This window comes from Colletotrichum paranaense (assembly GCF_030867605.1).
Source record: "Colletotrichum paranaense strain IMI 384185 chromosome Unknown Scaffold_16.1, whole genome shotgun sequence".
NCBI classification, from domain to species: Eukaryota; Fungi; Ascomycota; class Sordariomycetes; order Glomerellales; family Glomerellaceae; genus Colletotrichum; species Colletotrichum paranaense.
In genome coordinates, this window is record NW_026848974.1 from 302848 (window position 1) to 326389 (window position 23542).

The 23542-nt window shown below is 53.1% G+C and overlaps 9 protein-coding genes across 9 annotated transcripts; 5 read left to right on the forward strand and 4 right to left on the reverse strand.

Moving 5' to 3' along the window:
• Positions 1 to 1444: 1444 nt before the first annotated feature.
• Positions 1445 to 2631, forward strand: CPAR01_14614 (uncharacterized protein; the record flags this gene model as incomplete). Its single annotated transcript, XM_060498864.1, has 3 exons — positions 1445 to 1809; positions 1887 to 2058; positions 2305 to 2631. The coding sequence occupies 3 exons, from the start codon at positions 1445 to 1447 to the stop codon at positions 2629 to 2631; spliced, it is 864 nt and encodes a 287-aa protein (XP_060342327.1).
• A 466-nt stretch (positions 2632 to 3097) lies between these two features.
• Positions 3098 to 4387, forward strand: CPAR01_14615 (lipase; the record flags this gene model as incomplete). Its single annotated transcript, XM_060498865.1, has 1 exon — positions 3098 to 4387. The coding sequence occupies one exon, from the start codon at positions 3098 to 3100 to the stop codon at positions 4385 to 4387; it is 1290 nt and encodes a 429-aa protein (XP_060342328.1).
• Positions 4388 to 5121: 734 nt separating this feature from the next.
• On the reverse strand, positions 5122 to 5999 carry CPAR01_14616 (uncharacterized protein; the record flags this gene model as incomplete). The annotated part of the gene is made up of 2 exons (XM_060498866.1): positions 5122 to 5776; positions 5920 to 5999. The coding sequence occupies 2 exons, from the start codon at positions 5997 to 5999 to the stop codon at positions 5122 to 5124; spliced, it is 735 nt and encodes a 244-aa protein (XP_060342329.1).
• A 2270-nt stretch (positions 6000 to 8269) lies between these two features.
• CPAR01_14617 (uncharacterized protein) lies at positions 8270 to 8662 on the reverse strand (the record flags this gene model as incomplete). Its single annotated transcript, XM_060498867.1, has 1 exon — positions 8270 to 8662. A coding segment is annotated over one exon (393 nt), but the record flags the coding sequence as incomplete, so codon positions are not given.
• A 564-nt stretch (positions 8663 to 9226) lies between these two features.
• CPAR01_14618 (14-3-3 family protein) lies at positions 9227 to 10593 on the forward strand (the record flags this gene model as incomplete). The annotated part of the gene is made up of 5 exons (XM_060498868.1): positions 9227 to 9238; positions 9508 to 9515; positions 9629 to 9982; positions 10072 to 10159; positions 10234 to 10593. The coding sequence occupies 5 exons, from the start codon at positions 9227 to 9229 to the stop codon at positions 10591 to 10593; spliced, it is 822 nt and encodes a 273-aa protein (XP_060342331.1).
• A 1048-nt stretch (positions 10594 to 11641) lies between these two features.
• On the reverse strand, positions 11642 to 12349 carry CPAR01_14619 (uncharacterized protein; the record flags this gene model as incomplete). Its single annotated transcript, XM_060498869.1, has 1 exon — positions 11642 to 12349. One exon carries the CDS (start codon positions 12347 to 12349, stop codon positions 11642 to 11644), a length of 708 nt encoding a protein of 235 aa, XP_060342332.1.
• Positions 12350 to 14490: 2141 nt separating this feature from the next.
• CPAR01_14620 (uncharacterized protein) lies at positions 14491 to 15018 on the forward strand (the record flags this gene model as incomplete). Its single annotated transcript, XM_060498870.1, has 1 exon — positions 14491 to 15018. One exon carries the CDS (start codon positions 14491 to 14493, stop codon positions 15016 to 15018), a length of 528 nt encoding a protein of 175 aa, XP_060342333.1.
• Positions 15019 to 15808: 790 nt separating this feature from the next.
• CPAR01_14621 (uncharacterized protein) lies at positions 15809 to 19983 on the reverse strand (the record flags this gene model as incomplete). Its single annotated transcript, XM_060498871.1, has 6 exons — positions 15809 to 17048; positions 17101 to 17210; positions 17265 to 17374; positions 17436 to 17971; positions 18018 to 19310; positions 19358 to 19983. 6 exons carry the CDS (start codon positions 19981 to 19983, stop codon positions 15809 to 15811), a joined length of 3915 nt encoding a protein of 1304 aa, XP_060342334.1.
• Positions 19984 to 21205: 1222 nt separating this feature from the next.
• Positions 21206 to 22828, forward strand: CPAR01_14622 (uncharacterized protein; the record flags this gene model as incomplete). Its single annotated transcript, XM_060498872.1, has 4 exons — positions 21206 to 21397; positions 21458 to 21648; positions 21741 to 22540; positions 22599 to 22828. The coding sequence occupies 4 exons, from the start codon at positions 21206 to 21208 to the stop codon at positions 22826 to 22828; spliced, it is 1413 nt and encodes a 470-aa protein (XP_060342335.1).
• Between the last annotated feature and the right edge of the window lie 714 nt (positions 22829 to 23542).

Sequence of the window (23542 nt, forward strand, 5' to 3'; positions counted from 1 at the left end):
CACGTCTATCGGTACAGAACAGGATGGTTCCCTTACGTGAATGTTTGTCAAGGTAGGCAGCATTGAGGGGAAATAGCAATTGTGAGTTGGTCAAGACAACGTCTTACAAAGATACGGCCGGTGGTGGTGCCCATCATGGGGACGCAAGCCTCAGCACTGGTTTGACGGCTGATTCTCTACGCTTCACTTCCACTTCACCGACTTTCCCATACAACCAGCTCGCCGTGTATCCGTAAGTTACGAAGGTACGGTTCTGGAACCGAAGGCTGCGTCCAAGCTATGTCTAGGTAACTTGACTCACCCATTGCATGCATCTCGTATCTGTACCTGAGCTCAGCCAACACGAGCCAGAGAGGATGCACGCTGGGCCTGATACATTTGTATCTTCTTTCAACGGCCTGGCTAAGCCAGCCAGCCAAAGTGCTCACTCTGGCAGCAGAGCCGCGCATCGGGATCGTCCGTCCAAGCTTTCCTGTTCACTCCATCACTTGTTTCCCCCTTACAGTATGGGGCCATTGTCCAAGTCCCTCGAATTTCAGACCCCTCATGCACTGAAGCCACAGTCGTACCTTACTCAAGACTATGGAGCCCCAGCCCCCTGAGCACAGCCTCTCGTACGTCCCTTGACAGAATAGTGCCGTCCACCTATGTCAGGCTGAACAGCATTTGGAGAAGCAAGGCAATAAGGGCAGTGGGGCAGATCTACGTTTACCCAACTTAGCCGTCGGTTGGCTGTTGGCGTCCGCTTCCAAGAAAGGGGGATCTCAGATGTGATCAACAGCCCAGGCGTGGACCAGCGCAGGGTGCCATGCTGGGAAACATGAAACACGCAGGAGCCAATCAGGTCCAATACTTCCCCTGAATAAGGACCAAAAATGCCAACCGACGAGCATCAACCTCCCACGCATCACCGCTACTACTGCTACCATTCGTATATGCTGCATTAAGGCCACTCGTAAGTTCTTTACTAAAGTATCCTTGGAGTCCATCTTTAATGGCGGGCTGGGAATGCCCTTCTCCCCTACTATGGAGCTAAGAGGCCAACCGCCTGCACCTCAGCCATCCTGTTAACGCGGGCGGCTCGGACAATTACATCAGGATCTGCGTATTGCTCTCGCCCTTAATGAGAGTTTAGCCATGTCATCGTAGCCACCCCTGAATAGCGGTTTCCTGCAAGGAACAGCATAGAAGATCTGCTAGGTCTGTGATCCTGTGCTTAAATCGGGCCTTATTAATAAAGGTTCATCTGGGAAGCAGCTGTCAGCAAGACTACTAGATCAGCATAGTCCTTGACCTCTGATCATCCCATCTTTCCAGTCTTTCCGTTTCCTCCTCAATTGTTGGAACGTTTATCTCTTCCTCTAACGTTGGCACTCTTTGTCTAGAAAAGCATACCTACAATCCTTGATCATACCGCGCTCGTAAACCAAAACACACGCAAGCCATGAAGCTGTCACTCCTCCTCATTGCCGTCCCCGCGGCACAGGCCGCGGTCTCATACATGTCAGCCGTTCCCGACAAGCTCATGGCCATGGTCGAGGCATCAGAAGACTGCAACCTACCCGATGACTTCCAGATCCAAAACTTTACCGCCGAATCAGCGGATGGCAAGACGGCGGACTCGCTCGACTTTACCTTCAACGACGACAGCACCGTTCTCAACACGCAGTGCCACCTCAACGCCTCATCGGTACCGGTGTCCGGTGACGGGCGGACACCGAGGTACGCTTGCGACAACGCTAGTGTGCAATTCATCTGGCAGAATGGCACGATCACAGTCATCGAGAAGGTTTGCCCTGGTGACGACGGGTAAGTCAACTGTTCTTCTTTCACACGCAGAGCTGTGAAGAAATCCCATGTTCAACGTGCTGACATGTTTCGCTCAGTGCCGCCGACTACGAGGCTTCCGGGACGGCCGCGGTTCCGTTGGTGTGCGACGGAGGTGCCGCGAACGGGACGGGCAATGCCGCCAGGTCACACAGGCGTGCAAGGAGGGCAGCCGTTGCATGCAAGTCCAACTCGGACGACATCCGATCAAGATTCTTCAGCATCCAGCCGGTTGGTTGAGAGGGCGGAGGAGAGTAATCATGGGATGAACGTAAAAAAGCAAACAAAAAGAGACGCCATGACAGTGTTCATGGATGATGAAACATACATGAGTGAGCACACGCTGAGAGGTTCTTGGGTTACAGTTACAGATGGTAGGCCCTAAACAGAACCTTTCCTGATGAGAGGAAAAGCAAAATGAAAGTTATTCGTAATGAAGGCACGACAACTCCCGAATAGAATAAGCAATAGACCTAGGCTTCTATCCACATTGCGCATGAGATGATGGAAATTGAAGTCATCCACACTTGTTCTCGACATTCGGGTCCCAAATGGTCAGCAGGACTTCAAGAGGGTGAGAAGACCCGCCCCGTTGACAGCTTTTCGCGGGGGATGACAGCCCAATCCCAGGTCCTTCCCCGGCAGCCACAGGGGAAGAGGGCCACCCAGGACCAACCGTTTGTCGGCAAGCGTCGCTTGGCCGCGCCTCTCCGCATTTTGCATGGAAGGCACGCCGTGCTTAGCACCTTCTTCACTGCCGCTTCCCTCAATTCGCTCCAGGTTTCTCTCTGGATGACGGAATGACCTCACCGCGGTCACCCTCACGAGATCAGCCCTGAGACGTCGGTATCCCGTCCAACTCTCTCCTCTCTCCATCCACCCTTCAGTACCCTAGGTAATACGAGTACATCGTTGAACATACGCACCATTCACATCCGTCTCAACAAAATACCTAATCTAGTAGGAACCTGCACGGGTGCAATCGTCATCATGCGCCTTTGAAGGGTCACGCTTTCAGGCTTTCCCTGCCGTTAAACGTGGTACATTGTCGAAATCGCCACGATCATAAATCGAACCCTCAACAGCCAATTCCTACCGACGTCGCTGTCTCTCTTCAAGCTGGATCCATCCACGTTGCTCAACCTGGATGGTCACCTTACATTGAGCAAACTAAACACTTCTCTGTGCAATGTCTATCAGCCTGCGCGATCGATCATAGCCTGCAATTTCAAAGGGACGTAGACAAGATCGCCAACCCAAACGGAACAGAATGCTCCCTCCAGTGCGATATCTCCTCTCCTGCTTACAGCTTGCGCCACTGGTTGGCCTAGCTTCAGCGACACCGTTTGACACCGCGCAGCCGCAGCCGCAGCAACCATTACTATCGAGCAACGACACCAAGCATGCTGCACCCCCGTTGCCTATCTCCGTCGAGCTCTTCCGATCCCTCGAGCGCACGTCGCGCGTAGTCGACATCACCTACTGCGTCGGCACCACGGGTATATCGCAGCCCTTCTCGTGCGTCTCGCGCTGCAAGGAGTTTCCCTCCTTCACGCTCGTTTCGACCTGGAACACGGGCGTCCTGCTGAGCGACAGCTGCGGCTACATTGCCGTCGACCACGGCGTTCGAAGGCCTGGCGACGAGGACAGGTTTAATGGCAAGGTCGGGGAGAAGGCTATCATCATCGCCTTCCGGGGCACCTACAGTATTTCCAACACGATTGTCGACCTAAGCACCATCCCGCAGGAATATGTACCGTACCCGTCTCCCGATGAAGGGGGCGAGGCACCCAATGAGCCCAAACGCAAGTGCAAAGACTGCACCGTCCACTTGGGTTTCCTGACGTCGTGGCGCCAGGCGCGGAGGCTAGTCATTCCAGAGGTGAAGAAGCTGAGGGAGCAATACCCGGACTATCCCATTCACCTGGTCGGTCACAGTCTCGGTGGCGCTGTTGCCATGCTGGCATCTCTCGAGCTCAAGATCTCCCTTGGCTGGGACAACGTCAGAGTCACGACTTTTGGTGAGCCCAAGGTCGGCAATCAGGGTCTTGTAGACTATGTCGACGAGGTCTTTGGTTTGAAGGGCGAAAAGGACGAGGACATCTCGAAGCGGACCTACCGTCGCGTGACCCACGCCGACGACCCAGTGCCGCTGCTCCCACTTACAGAGTGGGGGTACAAGCCTCACGCCGGGGAGTTCTATATCTCCAAGGCAGAGCTGTCTCCGTCTCTGGAAGACGTCGTGGCCTGTCGCGGTGACAGCGACGGAAGCTGCATCACGAAGGCGGACGATAGCTTCTTCGGATCCAGGCTGAAAGACTTTGTCGAAGTTGCTGCGAAATCGACGTTGGCACCGCCAAAGGGACTCGTTGAGGAGACCAGCAGATGGATCAAGAGGCTACCGGGCTTCCCTGCTCGACTGAAGCTTTGGCAGCTGCTCTTTGCGCACCGGGACTATTTTTGGAGACTCGGGCTGTGTATGCCCGGCGGCGATCCGGCGAATTGGGGGAGAGACAAATATGGAGGTGGCCATGACAGTTCGCTGTCAGAAGAGCTGTGAGCCCCGGATCAACCTTCAGGCTGTCGTATAACAAGTGTATTCAAATGTGATAGTATGGGTACGAGTACTAGTTAGGATGAAGGGGTTTCTGAAAATGCTGCGGTTGGTTACTTGTATAGCGCCTGTACGGAAACTAGCGGGCGTTTTTTTCTTTGGCTTTCGTTTCTGAGTAACCTGGACATAACTCAGATTGAGCGGCACGGTAAACACGAAAATATCATGAATATGAAATATTACGTTTAATAATTCTCGACTGATATGTTTTGAGTCGTGACAAACCAGTAAAGCCTGAGTCGTTTGCCGACCACCATCATCTATCCACCTTACGAATCAGCATCTGCCACGGAGCCATCCATGATGACTTGAGAAAAAAGGCATTACTCGGTTTACGTTCCGCTGGGTGGATAATGTTCGTTTGTGGTTTATCACGCCATCAGAGTCAAGGGGCAGAAACAACAGACATTGTTTGATTTTATATGGGCCATTGCTATATATCTCTCTAACACGTCCAAAAGAGACTGTTCTTTTCAAAGTTATTAAAAATTCGCCGTTCTGTGGATTATACACAGATATTTAGATAGAATACTTTCAGGGAGGGCCACAGCCGGTCACGTATAAACCGTTGGACTGAAGATTATGCGAAAGTCGGGAACAGCCCCGGTCGAGTAGGTAATAGAGATCGCTTCGTTGGGTCCTTGGGTTTGGCTTGAGCCTTGTTGGCTTGGAGTGCTTACTTAATTAAACCTTACGGCTACCGGCTCCTCTCCCTTAAGTCCAGCTACTGCAGTTCCCACACTGCTCAGTGTTCGTTGCTCACAGTTGTGGGTTCCCGGGTTTTCCATGACCAGGTTGGCTTGCCCTCCGCATGAATTTTGTCCGCACTTCCGGGTTCGGGCATTCATGACATTGTCACTTGGAATTTGGCGGGTGAGCGAGCAAAAAGAGAAGGGAAGGGATACCAGGGCGAGAGATGAGGGGTAAAAGGAAAGGCAGCTACTCCGTACACCAGCGAGGAGGGAGCATGGCTCGCAAAGGGGGCCGTGGCATAAACTTAACGCCGACGGGTAAAGAAGCACGGCCGTGGTCGAAATCGCGTACGGATACTGGGGATCGCGGAATATTTTCTCTACGAGAGAGAACCTAAGATGCAGCCTGCAAGTGCTGCCACACCCACCAACGGCACCCGCCCAGAGAGTGCCACGCGATAAGGCGGCGACCAAGGGCATGTCGCATGCGAGTCGCCTGTTCGACCCGACTGCATGGAGGATCCCCCCCCCCCAGGGCTGTGCTGGATGTGAGTCACCCACCCGAAAGCTACCTATGATGGCATCGAGTTGGTGTGGTGGCAGTGGTTGGCTTCGAAGTTGGGACGAGAAGGGCTGCCGAGAGATTGGGGGACCAGATTTCAGAGTGTGATAGTTATCTATATTCGGCCATAGAGAAAGACTGCTTCGTCTCGCAGGCGGAGTTGGGTTGACGTGAGTTTGCTGTTTCCGTACATTATGATGGCAGTATTAGTCGCTGTGGTTCACGTTTCACTCGCAGGGCCTCTGGGCCTACGAGGAGACAAGCCGGGGATGGCGGATGGCACGCTGATCCAACGGGGGATCATCCCTTGGGTTGGAAGTTGAAACCGGTTTCTTTGGGGTTTAAGTTAGAAAGACACGACAGCAGATTGATGAACGATCGGACATTTTGCAGATTGGGCGTAAGCGGGTGGGCAAGGTGGTTTCGTGCATGACACAGCACAGCGCTCTCGACAAGCATGTGCGCGAGCGCAACAACAACACAGGGAGAGCCACAGACGGAGCATCTTGTAGTGACTGGCACGAGTAGATGCAGACCAAAATAAGAAGATACCATCGTGGTCAGGCGGCAATGTAAACCGGAGGGGGTCGTGGCTTAGTCGACCGGGTGGCTGCTGCTCTCGGCAAAGAGGCACCGGGTTCTGCGAGGCAACGCAGACTGTTGAACGAGACGGTGGAGCGAAACCATGACTGACAACGATTGGCCCAAAGGCAAGACATCAAATGTACTGCGTAGAAGCTGGTGTCGACGGCTACAAGGTCGTTGTAGGATTCCGACTCGCCGTTTCGACTTCCAATCTCCAATATCCAGGGTGCAATCTGAATCCAGTGGGCTGGTGCCCAGGGTCTTTTGACGCTCGCAATAACGCTTATTACCTCTTCATCTTGTGTGTCAGATGATTTCCCTTGTCTCCAACCACGAGAGATTCAGTCCAATTTAGCAACTGGGTAACAGACTACGAAAAGAGAGAAATTCGGTTAGATAGTAGATGTCGTTGAGGACGACTCACAAGCTAGGTATGGATTATGTGAGTTTGAGACAACTTGGGATGGCATTTGATGCGCGTCTTCGAGCATTTCGGCGAGATGAGGTAAGCCATCAGAAAAGCACTGTAGTTGATTCGAGACACGGCCCAATCCAAATGGGGTTCTGGAACAGCGAGTGCCACGAGATATCGTTTGCTTAGATCCGTCAGACCCTGGCATTGGGCGCCTGTGGCCTGTTGAATTTTGTTGCTGCACTGGAAGTTGCGCCATCTCGTGCTGGGTATTCGTATGGGTAGAGCAAGCGGCAACAAGTTGAAGTGAAGTATCCACGACGGAGGTGATAGGTGAACTGAGGGGAGCGGGCTGTCCGTTGATGGAGAGACTGCAGGGTGTGCGGTGAGGTAAGGGCCAGCGGACACCATCACGCGTGGATGCGCTTGGAACGGGAGAGAATCACGGTATCACCAGAAGGAAAGAATCACGAGACTCCGAAAAAGAAAAGAAAAAGCTGTTGTGGTCAGGGAAGAAGATACGTACATGGCGGGCGTGTCGCAAAAACAGGAGCGGGGAAATGCATGGAGAGGAGAGGGTGGGGCTAGCCCCGAGAACCAAGTCAGCCAGTCAGCAGCCAGTATTTAGGATGTTCCTATGCTTGTGTTATGCTGTGCTGTGCTGAGCTGGCCAACTGCCCACCACACACGCAGCATTTCGAGGCTGGAGCTCGCATTCAAGAAGCCAAAAAGCAAATGACCTTCACCGGAGTTATCTGAGCGACCTGAACCCTCCCCGAGTCCCCCCCTTCTGGCAGACTCATTTGCGAGCTCATTTCTTCTTCTTCTTCTTCTGTTCCAGCCTTTACTGTGCAATTTCCTGGCCTGAAGAGGTCATTGTGTTGCTAATTTCATCAAGATTCCCATTCCTACCTGAGCGGCCTCAAGATAGCTCTGAAGCTCAAATGGGCAACTGATCCATCCCATCGGTAATTTGCCAATAGCCCGGAAGGGACGGTTTCAGGCTCTTTGAATACTACTTTCAACCATGAAGCAAGTGATATTCCAAGGATGTTAAGAGACTCGTTGTTATCAGAAAGCAGTTGTTCGCTCGAGTTGCTGTTCAAGCGTCGAGGTACGAACTCTGGGAGTACTTCTGCGGTACATACACGGCCCAGGCCAACCGGATGGACGTCAGTTGTGGACCAGGGAGATACATCATGAGCCTGGTTCTTTGGAAGCGGAATCGTGCCTTTGATGGGCTCGGTGGGCAGGCTAATCTCAGGGCCGCTCTCCACCAGAAACGCGGACCTCACCACATGCAAATGGAACTCAGGTTGACTTTCCCGTCCGTTTCCTGTCTCTCTGATGCTCTCCCGTTCACTCACAATACGTATGTGAAGCCCTGGTACTTTGAATATACAGTACGGATTGCAACGAATGCAAAGATAGGGTGATGATAATTAGGGGAACGATAGCAGAAAACCGCTTTCACTGCCTCGCCACATGGGCATAGTCCATTCACCAGTCCTTGGTACCTTGGGCCAGATGGTGCTTTCTCAACTGTCCGAGGCACGCAAGGCGAAGTATCTTGGGGCCTAAAATATTGATGATGGAGAGCCTAGCCCAGCCCAGCGCCCCCATTTCTCTTCCCTTCCCGCCAAATGGGAACACGCCCATGCCCTGGGGGCCCATTTGCCAGAGTCCCCGAGCCCCGAGAGCCTGACCACGTCCACAGCAATATCCAATTCACTCGATCCGTCCATTCCAATCCAATTCCAGGGTTCTTCTCTCCCAGCACAGGCCAACGCAGAAGGGCCAAGCCGCAGGCAAGCGAGGGGAGGGGAGAAAAGGGAACATAGTGGGGTCGAAGCGGCAGGTGCAGCCAGCAGGCACAGGGCAGGCAAGCTCAGTCGACTAATTACAGCACAGAGAAGGGCACTGCAATGGAGGTGCCTACACTGTATCGAGAGAACAGGGTGGATGAAGATTGAAACCACATACCTTATTCTCAGATAGGAATTGCAATATCTGGTGCTATGGAACCCAAGGACTTCATGTCCCTTGTCTTACCGAAACAGAGCAATGTGAGCTCAAGTGCAAGCAGCAGAAATATGAGGGTAAGGTACCAAAGAGGTGACCCCAACGTGCGCAGGTGGAGGGGGTGAATGGGCGGCACCTCCCTAAGGCTACCTTAGCTAAGGTAAGGTAGTCGGGTAGGTAGGCAGGTACCTTTGGTGGAAGACTGGGAGGGAAAGAACGACCTTGGGACTTGGGACTTGGACCAACCCAATTAAATCTTCACTGGACTGGCCTCGCAACTTCCCTTTGAGATTCCCCCCTCTCCCAAAATAATTCGTCACACGTAAACACTCCCTCCGCCTTCCCTCCTTCTCCCACCGCACACCTTTTTCCACTCTTCAACAACAAAACAAAGCCGCGTCAACTTTCTCACCACTCCGTTGCACGCCTTTCGCAGTATCCATTCCCGCCTTCTTTCATTTTCTACCAAACCACCTCAACCTATCCTCATCACCTCAATCCAAGAGTTCAACATGTCTGGCGATGTAAGTACCTTTTCCCCCACGCTGCCCAACACAACCTCACCCCAAAACCCCTCCGGAGCCCCTCGATTGCCCTGCCTGCCTGTGTCACGGCAACGAAGATGCCCATAATGCGATCCTTGATCCACAGCTCTGAATCCTGCGATCGATGCCATTTTTGCCTCGACCGGCTTCTCCGACCCCGGCGGCCTTCTTTCTCCCCTTTCAAATAACTCATGCCTCCTATCGCCCGCCTCGGGAACAAAGTATGCTGACTTGTGCCCCTCTTCTAGCGTGAAAGGTTTGTGCCGAGCCCTCTTCGACGTCGATTGACTACGTCCCATCAACCACAACCATCTGGCCTCGAGGTCTTTAGCGAACTTTTTCTTTCTCTGACTGACCCTTTCCTTACAGCAAGACCTTCCTCGCCCGCCTTTGCGAGCAGGCCGAGCGCTACGATGAGATGGTTGGCTACATGAAGGAGGTCGCCAAGCTGGGCGGTGAGCTGAGCGTCGATGAGCGCAACCTCCTCAGCGTTGCCTACAAGAACGTCGTCGGTACCCGCCGTGCCTCCTGGCGCATCATCTCCTCCATTGAGCAGAAGGAGGAGAGCAAGGGCACCGACAAGCACGTCGGCACCATCCGCGAGTACCGCACCAAGATCGAGCTCGAGCTCGAGCAGGTCTGCCAGGATGTCCTCGATGTCCTCGACGACAGCCTTATCCCCAACGCCCAGACCGGCGAGTCCAAGGTCTTTTACCACAAGATGTACGTTATCCGACGCCGTCGCCGCCGCTGCCGGCGGTTTTGATCAAAGGTCCAATTTCCGAAACTAACCGTGGCACTCCGTGAAATAGGAAGGGTGACTACCACCGCTACCTCGCTGAGTTCGCCTCCGGCGAGAAGCGCAAGGGTGCTGCCACTGCTGCCCACGACGCCTACAAGGTGAGAATGATCCGGGTTGAATGCTGCCGTATCAGAGAACATGGAATCTGACAATACGACCCTCTCTCCTTTAGAGCGCTACCGATGTCGCTCAGACCGAGCTGACCCCCACTCACCCCATCCGCCTTGGCCTGGCCCTCAACTTCTCCGTCTTCTACTACGAGATCCTGAACTCGCCCGACCGTGCTTGCCACCTCGCCAAGCAGGCCTTCGACGATGCTATCGCCGAGCTCGACTCTCTCTCCGAGGAGTCTTACCGCGACAGCACCCTCATCATGCAGCTCCTGCGTGACAACCTCACTCTCTGGACCTCTTCCGACAGCGGCGACGCTGAGGGTGCTGCTGCCGGCACCACCGAGGCTGCTGAGGAGAAGAAGGAGGAGCCCAAGGCCGAGGAGCCCAAGGCCACCGAGGAGACCCCCGCTGCCTCCTAAATTCTTGTCTTACCCTGATACCACTCCATCTCGGCTCGCGACGAGGCTGAGATGGCTCGTCTGCTCGGCCGTCGGTATGCGCTAAATGCGGACCTTCTGACGGCCCCAGTCTAGCCGCCAAATCGGTGGCCAATATCGGTGACTCGCTCCGAGTCTCGCAGCAAAAGGGGAGGGGTTTTTGAGGATTGGACGCGGAGAAAGGAACAATGCGTGGCATGATTTCTATTGGTGTCTTGGATGTCCAACCAGGGTCTAGAACAGCTTCGTTTCTGTTCAGGGATTCCACTTGGCAACCAACTACTGATTCCCCCCTCTATATCCGCCTACGCTCAGAATCTCTTCTTTTGTTCTCCTCGATTCCTGCTTTTACCTCTGTGCTGGATGGTTTTACGGCTGTCTCGTGTTCTCTTTTCGGTTTTCCTCATAGTGGTCCTTCAGTTGTCGCGCGTCTTCTCGCGGAGAGAAAGTCCTTTTGCCCCCCTCAAATGCCCCCTGTCTATTCAGTCTACAAGACCAAAAAGAAAATAACAAATGTTCATCAATACATGTGTCCGACGCCGTGCTGTGATCTAATAGGCTGTGATTTGATAATGATGCCTTGGGAGTCTTGGGATGAGAGGTGATCAGAGGAGGTCTGTGGAACATGTGACGGGCACACCTGCAGATCTCATGACTGGCAACAGGACGGCTAATCATGAGCTATCCACGATGTGACGAGGCTGTCAAATACCGACAAGCAGACCACTAGATTAATACGTCATTGAGAAAACAGGTAGGTGGTGTGTAGAATCATGAACAAATTGGTATTCCCTGGTAATATTTCCTGAACATGCCAGAATACAACCATGTACTGTGGATGGCACATTTCAAAAACGCCTAGCAGCCCAGAAAGCCATACCCCAGAACTCCTCCGTATTTCCAAGAAACCAAAAACCAAAAGGAAAATCCGATCTGCGCCTCATGGTATTCGCAACTCCCATGCGTTTCACACACTCGTCTTTCCCGGTTCACCTGCTTTTCTCGTATTCCATCGTGTACATGTACGCTTCTAACGGCCCGCGTTCGTCCTCGCAAGCAGCCTCTCGGCCCTCCTGAGCCTCGCTTGCTTCTCGGCGATGAGCTTCGGCACATGGCCCCGGCCCTCCGAGTCCGCCTCGTCAACGGCGCAGTCGGCGTCTTCGGCGTCTGGTTCATCCCCTGCCGCCATCGCCGCCGCTGCTTCGGCGGCTAGTGCCGTATTCGTGGCTGTGGGCCAGCCGGCTAGAGTTGCCCGTCGGTACATCTTAGTTGCGTCCTCGGCGCCGCGGGGTGGCATAGGCCCGCTTGTCCTGCTCCCGCTGAGCTTGCGGACAAAATTACGCATGCCGCGGAAGAGTGCGTTGTTGGCCGTCTTTGCGCGGAAGATGCCCGGAGCGATGTGGCTACCGGGGAGAACCGCGCCGGGTTGCGTCTGGTCGAGGTAGGCGGACGAGGGCTCCAGACCCATAGCGGACGGGGCGCCGAGGCGGGAGCATGTTGGGCAGTATGTTCCTTGCCCCGGCAAGATGTCGCTACGGGGGAAGGTGAAGGCGTCACCTGCTCCCGGCGAGGATGCAGATGAGGACGCCGAGGAGGAGGCCGCGGAGAGGGAAATGTTTGTTGAGGAGGCGGAGGCCGCTGGGGAGGAGGGCGGGCATGTGCAAAGGGATGCTGAGGCCGCTACCTCTTCACGCCAGACTTGGATGCGCTGTTGCTTTGAGAGAGTTGGGTTGGACATTTTGTACGCTTTTTCCCCTCCTTGGATGTTGGTCCGGGTATATGGTAGGTTGATATTTGCTCAAGTCGAACAAGGTGCTTCGATTTGTGAGTATGCAGCGGGTGTTGGTGACCGTTTCCTCCTATGAAGTATTGTGTGGCCAAGCACCCATCCAGTGGCCGTTCGCGGTTTGTTCGTCGTAACGGGGATTGGGGGTCTCGGTTGCTGATCTTGGAATGAAGATGATGCTCAAGCCAAGACCGAAAGCAGAAAATGTCGGTAGGAGAGTGTCTTCGAGAAGGTCTGCGCTCTACGTGACAGAAGCCCAAAACATACAGGTGAGAGAGAAAATTAGGTGTTGAACGTTGAGAACAGGTATTAACAAGGTCCGTCCGTTTTGATGATATCGTCCGAGGCAAAACAGACAGGAAAAGGTGTAAGATGGGAGGAGAGACGAGGATGTTAAAAGAAAAGGAGAATATTAGAGTGACAAAGTTGGTGGCCGTCTAATAATGCGTAGGTAACACGAGACCTGTTCGGGTGTTATGCAAGGCTGTCTCTGCTCGGTAGATGGTCTCTAACGTCCCGTTCATGTGCTCTTCCGTCGTGTGTGTAAGGTACACTCCAAGTGTGATTAAGTCGGCGCCAACCCCGGATTCGAAGATAAGATGGGCGGTGTATGCGTGTGTGCATGTGCGGGTGTGCGGGTGTTGGTGTTTGTTTTGTGAGGCAAGTAGGTGTGGCCGGTGACCAGATGACTTGAATCAGGTCGGGAATTGTCAAGATGTGTACGAAGATGGGCAGGTCGAGATGGTAGGGGGAAGTCGAGTATTTCCCGCTCTCTCACTTCCTTGGCTTGTTCAGAACAGCGGCAAACGAGAGCAAGAATACAAGACGATGGATGGACGAGTCAAGCCTCTTCTTGCCATCCAGTCTTCTCTTTTGGGTGGTACGCAGGTCTTAGCGGGAGAGTGAACGCCCCCGGGCGTATGAAACAAAAACAAAAGAGCAATTAAATTGAAAGGTGGTAGGTTGGGCGGGGGTTAAGTCAGGTTAGGGATGAGAATAAGAAATGAAATCCCAGTAGCAGCGGCGGTGATGGAAGCACGTTCGGAAGAAGAAAAGATATCAAATGGAACAGCCAGGAGTTGTGGTCGACGGCGGTGGGCTTGTGATTATGTTTAGGTTAGGGTGTTTTGGTAATAGAGCCAACCAAGTTGGTATCAAGCTGAGGAGCGTTGGTTTGCGTGATATGAGAGTTCGGAAAGCAAGATCCGTATGGTCGAAGCCATGCGTCTTAGTAGGGGATGTACGTTGCTGCAAAGCGTCTCATGAAAAGGAAACAAAACAAACCACCCCTTGGAGAGGAGTAGGTAGCGGCAGCCAGCAACTAGGAGACGAACGACAAACGGGTAGGGAGCGAAGCGGGTGGGGTTCGTTCGTTCGAGGTCGTTCGTCGCGACAAGCGTCCGTCCGTTCGTCTGGCGTTCGGCCCTTGCAAACTAAAAAAGGTCTGGTGGAAGAAGAGAGAGGGGCAGGCAAGGTAAGTTCCGACAGGTGACTTTGGTATTAAAAGCACATACGAACAGACGAAGCGACAGCAGCCCAGCAGGTAGGGGTAAGGTAGCACCGATACGATCTGCAGGACAGTTGAGAAAAGCTTGGATGCGTGTGCCTGAGCAAAAGGGGTGTGCAGACTGTAGCGTGCTATGCCGGTGGACGAGAGGATGGGGGTGGAAGCGGTTTTAGGTTGTGAAGAAAGAAAGGAAGAAAGAAACGAACGAACGAACGAAGAAAAGAGAGGGTTAGGAAGATGGGACGGGATGGAGACGAGCCGGAAGATGAAGCAGACCGGCTCGTACGCCGCTTAGGAAACGAAAGAGAAAAACAAGACTTGCGCGGTTAGATGACCCTTGGTGGAACAAAAGGCAAAGGTAGTGTCGAGCGTTTCGAAGGGAACCGGTTCTCTCTTGCTTTGGTGCTTCTATCATACTAGGCATGCACGACAATGCCACCAACTGCCTCTACCTGCGTATGGAGGTAATTTGGGTGGGCTTCCCTTGGCGACGTTTGCCTGGTTCGGGCCTCGTCTGCCCCACGATCGGCAGGCCCAGTCCAGTATGACCATTGACCACTGCCGGGTGCCGCACTAGGAGAGCAAGATGGTGTTGTCAGATGGTCCATGGAAACTGGCAGTGACAGGGTCGATCGTAGTAGATTCCTTGTTCTTGTTCTTGTTTTTGTTTTTATGCTTGCCAATCTCTCTATATCTGATCGTCCACTTAGGTATCACGCTGTTGGAGTCTTGGAGAGAAGGGTCCTCCCGCGTGGGTTATTTGAGTGAGTTACCACGTCACACCCGGAAGCGGTCCATGGCGGACAACCGACATCACGAAGGCGGCGCGGCGCGTGCGGTGACACTTCGTCTTCGTGGTACAATTCCATGGGTGATCTCTCTGTCGGTCTCTCCCCCCTCCGTCCCCCTCCTCTGTCAAGTCACACAAGCTAAGGGGGAAGAGGTTGAGAGAGTCAGAGACCGACAGCTCGAACATCCCCCCTCCTCTCCCTTTCCAGTCTCAACCAGCAGCCCCCCTGTTCGCTGTTCGCTGTGGCGCCCGAGGGGCGTGACTTGGACTTGGACTAGGGCGGTGCCTTCGTGCTTGGACGGTGCCGCTGTCAGATGTCAATGAACTCCTGAAGACGCACGCACGCTCAGAAAGGCGGAGGACGCCCTGACTTCATCCTTCTGGACCTCAAGAGAGCGGTGAAGTGTCTCAGTCATTACGGACATTGCGATCGTGAGGATTGGACCTCCGTAGGGATGTATCGTTGGTAGACAACCCCCAGACGACTTGCAGCGGGGCGGGAGAGAGACCATGCAACGGATAGAACTGGGGGGTTACAAAAAATAAGGGTATCAGCTCTCCTCTTCCCCCCTGCCAGTGCTGAACTCCAGGGACCATCCGTCCAGATTCGGTGAGGCCGCTTTGCGATCAAGGTGAAAACTGAAAGAACACATTATCTTGGAATGGCGTTGTGATGTGGGTGGCTGTGGTATGGAAGCCGATTGGCGTTCGGGCGTCGCCACCTACTCCCCGGCTCACTCATACCGACCGGCTTCTAGAATTACTTACAGCCAGCCTCCTAGGCGGGGCATAGGCGGTTCTCTCAGTCTAAGAGGTATTGTAACCTCTCCGCTCTATGACAAACAATACTGAGTAAAACAGTGGAAAACGCCAGTGGGTTCGTGGAACACGGTACTTGCGTTTTCAAGCCATTTTGATCGACATTTGCTTTTTGTATGCTTCACTCCGTCTAATCATCCACTACAGCGCCGTAGCAATGTGAGCCCGCCCGAGTCAGCTCAATGCTATTGCCTATTCACATCAATCATCAAAGGCAGTATCGCCGTTTTTGCTTCTAGCATCACCCGCTAGCTTGTCCATAACTTCGTCATGAAAGACTTGAGATCCGATCCCGTCATCTCTGAGAGCTGGGAACCAACGTCTCCCAGCTTCCCATGTCGCTGGGTCCATCGTCACCCAGTGAGTCTAGCAAGTCTACCGGCGCCTTCTTCTTTGCCGGGATCTTTGGCTTTGGTCGTTCCTCACCAGCCCTCATTCCCGGTAGAGCGACGGCCCCAGCCATCGGAGTGTGCCTCCCGGACTCAATAGTCATGGTTCCCGCTCGCTTGGGAGGCTTAGCCGGCGTACCTACTGGCTTACGGAGAGTGCCCTCCCTACTCGCACCCAGATTCGTGAAGCCTGTCGAGGCTCGGACAGGCAGTGGTGGTTTTTCTTCCGGCTCATCTCTATACTGACCCATCCCATTGCTACTCAGAGCTGAAGATGCTGCAGCCGGTGCTGTAACCAGGTGTGCCGGCTTCTTCGCCACAGGTGGTGCCGGTTTGGATTTGGATTGTGGCGACACCTGCGAAAGCTGGGAAATGGCGGATGACGGTCGCGGAGGAGGCGTTGTTGTCGTATTTCGCGATTTATTGGAGGGTATCAGTGGTGGGTGCTGGATTGCTGCGCTTGCTCCCGTCTGTCTTCTAGGCGGCGGTGGCGGAGGAGGCGTTTCTCCGCGTTGCGACTTTTCATCTTTGATGCTGAGGCCGTTAAATTTTCCTGGCATGCCTGACGGATCAAAAGGCGGAGGCAGCTTCCTGGTTATCCGGTTCGTTGCCGACGACGAGAGATCATTGGGCGCAGAAACGTGCTCGTATGGCGAAGTTGATACGCTGGAGAAAGACGACAATCTTGACCTGGGTACGTTGACCCAGTCAGGCTCTCCAGTCGGCGTGAAAGGATTGGGCGCCCTATTAGGGTTGAGTATTGCGGCGTGGCCCTCGGGAGCCGTCGGTTGCTTGATGTCAACTCTGGCCTGCTGCTTGTTCTCCAACCACCATTTCTGGCGGTCGGAGCTGGCAGGAGGCAGCCCAGGCTCGATGGCTTCATAGCCAATCAGATCCTCATCGTCGGTTTCCTCTGAGTCCAGATTTGCCGTCGTGTCTCCAACTTCGGCCTTTCGCCGTTGGTATAGCTCTTTGCTGATTTGATCTCGGAAAGCTTCATCGACAATACTGACGTTGCACTGGAATAGAGCGTACACTGGCCGGTGATCCGAGAACTTGAGAGGAGCTGAGTTGTACGCTAGTTGACGCAGGCTCCCACCCTTGCGCAGAATGCGATCGGTCCAGGCTGGGATACGGGCTTTCTCGCTGTGAGGGATCAGTTTTTACATTCTCAGATATATCGACCTTTTGAACGTACGAAGTATCATAATTGTCCGTGCCAAGATCGAACTTGTATGTTGGCAGGAAATTGATACGGGCCTCTGAATAAAAGGGAAACGCAAGTCCTGCGATCATTTGAAGGTTCAACTACCAAGTAGTCAGCATGTTGATGGGGAACACGGGCGGATATTAACTACTCACCTGATCGTTCTCGTAAAGTGTCTCTAGATCGCCCTTTTTGATTAGACTGCGGGCGTTCTCAGAACTGAGGCCAATTCTGTAGTTGAAGTCTCCCAGCCAAACAACGGCATCTGCTCCAAGGTCAACTCTAAGCTCATGGGTGATATAAGCCTTCGGGATGAATATAGCTACCGTGATCATCGATCCCACGGTTTCGCTGAAAGCGTAGCCCGTGGTGAATCGTTGCGTAATCTCTATTTCTCTCGTCATAATTCGAAAATCCGGCAGCCAAATGGGCTGTCACGAAGCAGATATGGGTATTCGCGTAGTCAAATCGTATGGCAACCGCTCCTTTGTTGCCGGCCATTCCCGATAGCCCCGTTTTCTTTACGCTTCCCTCAACATTCTTAATGTTGGCCAAGGCCGATGCCTTGACAAAAATGCATAATGCCGCGCCGACGAGTTGTCCACTCCGGAGCAATACGTATCTCTCTCCATCAAGCGACTTGGCGCGTTTATTGAGGCATCTTCTGACTGCAGCTTCCCAAAGTTGTTTCCTTGAGGGGTCGCTGTTCATGATTTGTTGTGGGCTCAACTCGACAATCTCTTGGAATCCAACAGCAACTATTTCGGGCTGCACATTGCCAAGTTCTGCTGGAGACAACCATGCATCAAGATCGCTATCGACGCCTTCAGTGCGACCGTTAAGGTTGAAAGTACCGACCAACCTACGCGGGTAAGCATGAGAGCCAAGGGTGCGCACAGAATTCTTACATGCTTATGTCCTGTGTGGACGAGAACTCAGCGCTTCTCTTTGTTAATTCTCCAGAAACGTAATCACTTATAGGGTCGAAAAGAAGAACGGGTAGTTGGTTGACCAGCCTTCCCAGCAGCCGGTCAATGGTCGTTTGCCTAGCCGAATCTGTGAAATTATTGTGATAGAGACGCTGCACAGATTTGCGCATGTCTGCAACAGCTCCAGCCAGGGACATTTTTCCAGAACGGGTAAAGGACGATTTGAGTGCACCAGTTCCCGCGTAGATCTTCGAAAGAGCGTCTCCGTTGTCTGCCCACAAGGTCGAGTGCCGCATCCAAAAATCCGAGGTGGCGTACTCGCCTCGATGGCCCAGGAAAGCCTCTGTAGCCATCTGAGAGATGAGGGTCTGGATCAAGTTTGTCCTATCCAGACAGTCGAGACAGTTTGTTCGGAACACGCCCTCTTGCTGGAGAACCACTACCATACGGCTTGAGCCTTGACCGTCGTTGGCCTCAGCGCCTAGATCTTCATTCTGCTCCGCCAAGTAGTAGGCGAAGCCGTCTATCGAGTTCTCAATGTATCTGCGGATCTGGCGCGCAGCCTCGTACCCTCCGGGGCCTTTCGTCTCGGCATGGAAGTCGTAGTGGGTCTCTCTCAACAGCGCATGGTCTTGCGACTCGTGCTCCCCAACCTGGCTTAATGGACAATGTTCTACACCGAGATGGTACAACTGACTGAGCTGCGCCTCGCCAGGTTTGCCTTCACTCAGAAGATTGACCACGTGAACGGCGCCGTAGGCTTGCTCCAGGTCCGCAAAGTGTTTATTGAAGGCCGGCTGGGCTCCCTCGGGGGACCTGATAACGGTAATGTTTTGCTTGCCAGGGATGAGCTCCGCAGTCTGTTCCCAAAATAGAGGAACTGAACCTCTGACTTGAGCATAGGAAAAGAGAGTCCCGCCGGGGCTCCAGTATATGGTTTCTGTCTCGACAAAGTTTGCCACGTTGCCGTCATCGTCAATACCTCTGGAGTTGAATCGGGTTCCTGCTCTGCGACAAGAGAGTCTTGATACAACGGTCAGGTACGATGGTAGCCCGGTTGATCGCGTTTTGAGAGGAGCACTCGTCTGGGGGATGGCCATTGTCCGACAGAACCCACGGATAGCAGATGTGAGGAATCGTGATGAATCCAAAGCTTCGCGCTCCTGGGGCTGCAGTCGAGACCTAAACTGGACCAATGGGCTGATCATGTACGAGTTCCACAGGAAGGAATCGTCAAAGTTGTCAATGTCAAAAGTATAAGAATTCACGGTCCTACATGGTCAGCGACGCATTATAGCCGGAACTGGACACGACCATACCTATCTTGCAACCTATTGGTGAGATCGAAGTCGGTGCTGTAGTAGAATGTTCCATTTCCCAGAAGTTTCCGAAGGTCCGTACAAGGATGTTCCACCTGAAGCTCCCGCCCTCTGAGGTTCTGGCCATACACAGAGTTGGCATCCGAGACCTCGGAATCTAGAGGATCGAGAGAGACAACATCGTCCCACTCGCTTCTGTTGAGGCAGAAGAATGCAACGCTCGCAATCCGTTCCACGGTCTCCCCCGGCCTAAGGGTAGCGACTCTTGTGGCATGTGTCACAACGGAAAGGAACACGTCGCCCTCGACAGAAATCAAACCCAACGTTCCAAAGATGGGTCGTGGGGTCAGCGGTCGGTATTCGGCAAGCGTCTTTTTTGTGATCTGAGTAAACTCGACCATGCATTTCGACGCAGCAGGGTCGCCATTGGGTCGTGAACGGGTGGATGCGAGGGAGGTAAGGGAGCCGTTTGCGCCGGCGCTCGAGGAGCTGTAGCGAAATATGAGAGCATGAGAGGACGAAACTATTGCGATGGAGCGATGGGGGTAGTCCCGAATGTACAGCTGGCTAGACTTTTCTGGTGCCGGCACCTGAGAAGGCCAAGTCCCAGAGCTGGAGTAATCCATGATCGTTCGGAGGTGTTGCTGACAGGTTCGGGGAAGCACAGGCGTCGCAGGGCATGCTTGGACGAGTTCGGTGGTTCATCGAAGGGCGCCGTCGTCGGCGGGCCAGTGAAGTCAAGGTCGATGATGTTAACGTGCGAGAAGGGGACTACCGGTGCGGAATGTCGTCGTTTTGTTGATGCGAAGTTGGAGCTTGAGGTAGTATGGCTTGACAGCCCCCAAAGGTTTATGGCGTTTGGCAAAATGTCGCGGCTGACAATAGCGGAATTTGGGTCGCCAACACGGAGCCCGACAATGACGTCCGTCCCGGCGGAGGTAACCAGGGGCATAGGACCGCTGTACGTTTAGCGCCTACCTTAAGCTCCGACTGGCCAGGCAAGTGGGAGGCAGCTCGCTTCCTTCCAGGTGGTTTCAGCCTCACGGACCACCTTGCCTTGTCGCCATCTGGGAGCCTGGAAGAAAACAGCCGGCTTGTGCTTGTTCCAAGGCAGGGATAGGTATGGTCTGGTGTTGTCTCAACTCTGCGAATACCTACCTACTTCAGCTACTCCGTACCTTAACATGGATCTCCACATACCGAAGGTAGTAGGTACGATTATGGATGGAATTCTAGCAACAACCTCAAGATATTGCGCGACAAGTCTTTTTTTTCCTTTTTTTGGGCTGTATAGCATTTCAATAGTCACCGCGTAGTCATTCTGGATTCAAAGACAGTCAGGGAATGATATATTGAGAGGCAGCTCTTGGGAACTGTACAAGGTTCCCTCCAAAGACAAAGCAGCAAGCTAAACTAGACATGCGATGAACCCTGTCCACCCTATGGAGAAGTGTTAGAGCAGTCGAGTCATCTTGCAGTGTATTCATAATCATGCTCACCCGCAGAAAAATTGTCCCTAGCTTTATGGCCATAAATTGCAATTTTACGCTGGCGATGGCTCGACCTATGCAGCTCGATTCTCAGAATGATGAGGTGAGAGCTTCTATGATAAATGTGGATCCGCGCCGTTGGTACTATAGAGTAGGTACCTGGGTAATGTATGGTAAGGTATAGGTAGGCAAGGTGAGGTCGGGAATCAGTACCCGCCTCATTAAGGTACCTCGAGTACTTTGACCTCCACTGTCGATTATCCTGTCTCTCAACTTGCAAGCGTTTACTTATTGTTGCCTGCAGCTTCTCTCCTTCCTCTCCTTCTTCCGCTACCTGAGTTTCTTAATTCACGTGACAATGGCAATGTTCACCTCATACCCCCCAGAAATCATCGCCCGGGTGTTGGCCAGCTGTGATAGCTTCAATGACGCGTTCGCTCTTGCCAGCCCCTGTCAGTATACTTACGCAGTGTGGTTAGACCATGGCGCGAGCATCATCCATAGCATTGGCACGCGAACAATCCCCGCGTACGAACATGCTGTCGTTGCCGTAGGTATCTGCTTCCCCAAACGTCGACAGGCCTCGCCATCACTCACTTCAACTGCGTAGGTGCGCGCCACAAATACAGTCAAAGAAGCCTTCCACGCCGGCCGGCTACCACCTAATATGACGCATGATGATATCGAAGAGCTGGAGCCCTCTCACCAAAAGTGCCGTTTGCCCGAGTTGGCGGACTTACTTGCGTTCTGTCATCTGGCTGCGTGTCTGGAGTACGCGTACTTTCACTTTGAGGAACACGGGTACAAATGTCTATTATGCCCCGAGATCAAAGATGTCACCTGGTGTACCAAAGACGACACCGTATTCGATCAACGTTTTCACGATTTCCAAGAAAATTCCATCGAGTGCTATACAAAAACCTTCTCGCTGGCGCTTTCTTATGGAAGTCCCACAATGAGCTATTCACCAAAGCTGCCGCAGACGGGGCTGGGAAACGCTTTCTCGAGGAGCTTCGATCACTGCAAGCTCGCGGAGATTGGCAAGGTCTTTCGGACGACAGCCAGGCATACATTGCAGAGTTCCCGGTGTACGACGTTCACAAGATGACACCAGCCAGCCAAGAACAGGTGTTCGGGCATCTTGCTCGTTACTTGATAGAAGACATCGCCCTTGTCCTAGACCCGGCCTGTGCCGCCGAAGTACCATGGGAGGTGATGGCTTCCATCTATGCCCACGAGTATCACTCACCCCAGTTCTTTAACGCCGGTGGAAAGCATCGCCATGGTTGGCCGCCGTTCAAGAACTCAACTGCTTCTGACCTGCCTCCCATGCGTAAAGTGACAGTTGTTCTGTTTGGGGAGTTTCAATTGGAAGAGGTATCGATGCCTATCAACATCGAGGACATGCATCGTACTCGACTGGTAGCGACTCAATTACAGGCCTCATCCTCAGAGAGTGCACAGGACGGCAACCCCTTCGCTTGCCATGATTTCGACATAGCGGTAACTCTGCAAGATCGGTATTTGTTTCTCGGTGGTGAGGAGGCGTGGGAGGACTGCGCTCCACACCCTCCTCTCCAGCTGTACACCTTCATGCTGAAAAAGCACTATGGACTTGAATTCAGTCCATGCGTGTTTGACCGGATATTTGAAGAAGGGTACTATCTGACGTTTCTCTCGGAAACAATTTTTGGTCACGACTACCACACTGGATTGGACCCGAGTTTTTCAGGTTTGCTGAATGCTTGCAGTCGAAACTGAGCACTGCTACTATGTAGAAACCCTCGCAGCGCTGGCGACTGATTACGATGCTGTCTTTTCTATCCCAAAATCAGCTGGATGGTCTGCCGCCTGCTATGACGAGACGTGTGCCCTCAACCCATCAGGTACGAGTTCGGAGAAAACACAACTTAGGCAGGTGATAAGCTATAATAGGGGGACGAATGCCAGGGGACAACCCTTTTCTTCGCTTCAGGATTGATCACGGGCAGGAACAATGTGTCTAATTAGATACGACACCAAGAATATGCTTATGGGGGAAACGAGCGGAAAGGGGGGAAAAGATGTAAAGATGAGACGCGGAAAGGATGCCAGCCCTGGGGTTTGGGAAATGCCCTGCAGGCGCCAGAAAGAATAATAATGTCAATGCTTTGAGGCAAAGCAGGCTTCAGATATGTAAATTGAGATCACGCTGCCACCTTGGGTGGTCAGTCATTCTCTTCCTATCATGTATTGTATGGTAATCATCACGAGCCTTATTGTGAAAAAGAGGAAAAAGAGAAAGGAAAGGTTTTTCATGAATATCGGACGTCAAATAGGATCCACTGGCTGCCGGTTGCTTACCTAAGTTAGCCCGCCGAAGATGGCCACCTGGGAAAACTCACGACTTCCGCCCTAGGGGGTAAACGACCAGACGACGGATACAACCTGCTCCACTCTGGTTTGTCGGCTCCGTTCCGGATTCTAGATCAGATTCTGGAAGTGCCATGCGATATAAGCAGAGTGGCAAGAAGCTTAGATGATAGGATGATGCCGCCTTCAATCGATCCGGGCAAAGCACACACAGATTGCAGATACACCATGATACCATCCAGTGTACCAACCTATGTAGAACAGAATGCAGAACAAGGAGTGGTAGACTTTGCTGCAAATATGTAGAGTCGGGACGTGCCTGGCTAAACTCCAAGAGTCTGGA